Source organism: Diadema antillarum, unplaced genomic scaffold, assembly GCF_040938485.1.
Source record: "Diadema antillarum isolate AM-2024a unplaced genomic scaffold, OU_Dant_1.0 seq00000803_RagTag, whole genome shotgun sequence".
Taxonomy (NCBI): domain Eukaryota; kingdom Metazoa; phylum Echinodermata; class Echinoidea; order Diadematoida; family Diadematidae; genus Diadema; species Diadema antillarum.
In genome coordinates, this window is record NW_027271685.1 from 509,304 (window position 1) to 513,282 (window position 3,979).

At 40.4% G+C, this 3,979-nt stretch overlaps 1 protein-coding gene across 1 annotated transcript; it reads left to right on the plus strand.

The window, feature by feature from the left end:
- The first annotated feature begins 380 nt into the window (after positions 1-380).
- LOC139739531 (RRP15-like protein) lies at positions 381-3,688 on the plus strand. The gene is made up of 4 exons (XM_071650130.1): positions 381-596; positions 989-1,083; positions 2,398-2,608; positions 3,518-3,688. Exons 1-4 carry the CDS (start codon positions 381-383, stop codon positions 3,686-3,688), a joined length of 693 nt encoding a protein of 230 aa, XP_071506231.1.
- The last annotated feature ends 291 nt before the right edge of the window (positions 3,689-3,979 follow it).

A 3,979-nucleotide genomic window follows, 5' to 3' on the forward strand; every position in this document is an offset into this window, starting at 1 on the left:
TTTCATACGATGTCACCAAATATTGTAATTGTGGTTGTCTCATCCAGTGGTGGTGGCACCAAAATTTATAACAATTCATAATTTTTTAATCAATGAATAGATTGTCTGATTTTCCTCAAACTTTTCCTCAAACTACTGTGTTCTAATATTGTTGCAATCACTCAGTCCAAATGTGTATTTTTTTTTTAAATGTGTAAATGTGTATTTGTAAATGTGTATTTGTGTAAATGTGTATTTGTTTTGTATTTTGAAAGCATATGAACATCAACAATTAGTTGACAAATTAAACTGAATCTATTCTCCTTTTCCCTTCAGAAGATGAGCCTGCAAAGAAACCATCTCTTCAAGTTCCACCAAAAAGCAAGACACAAGCTAAACGGATGAGGGGGAGTGATGGAGAGGACGAAATGTCAGATGGAGAGGATGAAGATGAATCAGAAGTCATGCCAGGAGGAGGAGGAGGATGGGCTGATGCCATGGCCAGTATTCTGCGGAAAGAAGCACCAGAGGGAAGCTCAGCTGTGCTCGCCAAGTCCAAGGACTATGCCAAAGCCAAAGAACAGGAGCATAAAGAATTCATGGAGAGATTAAAAGAGGTAAACTTAAGATATGTGGGTTTGAATATTAAAGCATGTTTGATGTGTGCGATTTTTCCAATTTCAACCAAAATAAATTTTGCCTATTTTTTTTTTTTGAATTCTAGACCAGTGTAGTTTACAATCTGCAGAAATTGGCAACCCTTGTGTACTCTAGGCCTACTTATCTTTATATGGCAGTAGTAGTAAATATTAATATCTATTGCAATATCATATCTGTAGATGGCATGTTATCATACAAGACTCTGAGAGTAATGTTGAATTTGTTGCAAGCAATGGCCATGTTGTTCGTGCCTGTTTTAAGATTCCATGTTTGTTTTGGTGTTTGTTTGTTTTTTGAAACCAGTTAGTTGTGTCATCTGAATATGTGCTTGTTTCATTTCTCCTTACAGAAACAAAGCAAGAAGAAGTGGGAAAACATGGCAAGGGCAATACCCAAAGTGACGGACAGGGAGAGAGAGAGGGCTCTTCAAAGAATCGCAACAAAGTGAGTCCCCCCCCCCCCCCCCCCCCCCCGATCTCTATAGGAGATAATTTACTGGATATCTCATTTGCCCATTCCTGCGGTACAAACAAGTGAAGTCGCCGCGTCGCCGTCTTACCACACACACTCAATGTGGATTTGCACACATTTTTGAACAGAGATTGTCACAGATATCATGTTTTGTTGTGAGCTCCCTACACAAATTTATGGGCACTGTGCTTGGCAAGATGGGAATGTGGTGCCTTCAAAGCGATTGGCTTATGAGATATGCTGATACCTCCTATTGAGATCAGTGGTTCCCCTATCTTTCTTTTGATCTAATCCAAATGAATTCCCTTCCTCTTGACAGAGTGAACTGCACATCAAATAGAATGTAAAGGCACAAATAGATGATGGATGCATTTTCATTTAATGGCTACAAAAACTTAACTGTATGAAATGTATCTCATTGTTTTGTCAAACGCACGGCGACAGGGTTCAGTTTTGGTCCACAGAGTGTTGAGTGGGTGAGAGACAAACCCTGCAATGTGCTTCAACTGTTTCATGCAGCATGAAAACCGATATATCGGATTGCATAACACTTACGCTATGGATTTTACATGGGTCACAAATGACAGTGATCTCAATTTTTTTTTCCCGACATAACCTAGCCACAAATATTACAAAAAAGATATTTTGATCACAGTATGGACATAATGCCAGAAATTAAATACCGAAGTTTTATCGTTAGACAATAATGTGAGAAAATAACTCAATTTTAGAAAACAAATTTTCTTTTTTTGGAAGCTAAGTTTCAATGTTATTTTCACAGGTTTATCCTCGATAAAACCCAAAATAACTAACATTGGAAGTTAGAGAATAGTTTCTCCTGCAATTTGCTGTGAGAGATTTTATCATTTGATGGCTTCTAAGGCAAGAAGTGATTGTCCTGCAACACTTCCTCAGCGGTTTTACATAAACGCATTGTTATGATAACTTTATGGAAATTGGGCAGAGAGGTCAAAAGCTTTCGGCAAGTTAATTGCTCCGTATCGCCGAGCCTGTTAAATTTTTGCCCAAGAAACTTATTTGTAGGGAACAGGTGAATGAAATCGTTTGTTATTGGGGTGTAGGAAAACAAACAGGCATGAATGAATTTCAATACATTAAAGAAATGGTTTATTGAGTTCTCTAGCAGAAATTCACTGAGCATACAATGTGCATCAGTTATTGTAGGGCAAGCCTCTGGTTAGCTGTGTGAACAAAGCTTGCATAGAATTTGAAGACATCACAGACACAAGTCTATTACTCAAAGTGCTTTTGGTCTCCACTCACTAGGGGTGTGGTGCAGTTATTCAACGCTGTGAAAAAGCAGCAGAAGACGAGGGAGGAGAAATTGAAAGAGGTCGGCGGGTCTCAGAGAAAACAGGCCAAAGTTGAGGCCTCCCTCACCAAGGGAGATTTCTTGGACATGCTGAGGGGAACACCAGCTCCATCAAAGACAGACTCGAACCCAAAGAGTAGGGCTGGACTAAGCTCATCATCACAGGTTTGTTGTGCTTACTTTTTTGTGTAAGTGCAAAGATGCCAACTGTCAAAGCAAGCTGCCCATAATTGGACTATAACCCCGTCCTGTGGAAATCTATGCCTCTGCGTGCAGTCAAATTTTGGCATGGGAGGTTGAACCTTGGTGCAGGATTTTCACTTCTTTCAATATTTTGTGCAATATTTTGTGCTATATTTGGCCCAAAAATACTGCAGATTTCTTGGATAATACAGTTTTTCTCCAAAATTGAATTACTACGCATGTCTGTTGCAAAAAAGGTAAATATACTTCTTTTTTGCACCACAACATGCCTTTCCAACCATCAGAATACTGCAATGTTGTTCACAAGGTTGTCATCTCTGTAAACGAATCAGATGCTTGAATGAACAGAGGGTGTTAGTTGAAGAAGAGCATGTTGCTCTAAATACTGATTAGGGGGTGGCATTACAAACAAGCATTAATTTGTTAGGATTTATTGCACGAAAGTCTGTTTTTCCTTCTAGCTAGATGATATTAAGCATATGCCTTCGTACAAATATCTTGTTGTAGTTGGCTGCCTCGTGGAAGAAGTGACAGTGGAAAGACTTCCTTTCATTCCCTCGCCTCCCCCCCCCCCCCCATAATCTTGCTTTACCACTCTACCTTACCCTTGTTAACTTGCACATGCACACATGTGCACATATTTGGGTATTTAATGCAGGGGACATACATGCAAAGGAAGTCTTGCCCTCTTATGTAGTACTGGTATTCAAGTCAAGCATATATTTCCTAGAAATGACCCAATTGCTCTATTTTGCTTAATCTCAAGCAAGTGATAGAAGGCACAAAACAAAGCTGAGATACAAGTTTTTTATATTTGCGTGTTTTTGACGGTATGATCTATGTCTTTTTCTTTTGCATTATGCTCAGAAGCCTGCAACAAAGGAACATCCATCGTGGGGGGTCCTTCGAGATGACTTCATGCTTGGCGCCAAGATGAAGGACTGGGACAAGGATGACGGTAGTGACGAAAGTGACCTCGACGACGACAATGACCGGAAGTCAGATGAGGAGAACAGCGGGTTTTCGTCGGACTCGGACTGATTGGAAAGATTTTGATCGACACGGACAACATCGCGGTTATGGGCTTTCAAGCAAGCTCTTTGCTCTGCAGGTCAGAGGCCTTTCTGGAAGTGACTCCAGGAAGTGTGTATTGAGGAGCATCGACCTTCTTTGCTCTTGACTCGTAGATGCATCATCATCATTCCACATCTGTGCCAGTAGCAGGAGAGCTGCAAAGTTTTTATGCCTTCCTGATATTTTCATGTCTACCTTCCCAAAACCTCCTGGAGATGTCCCGTGGAGGCTTTGCATTCTGATTTCACCTCTGATTGC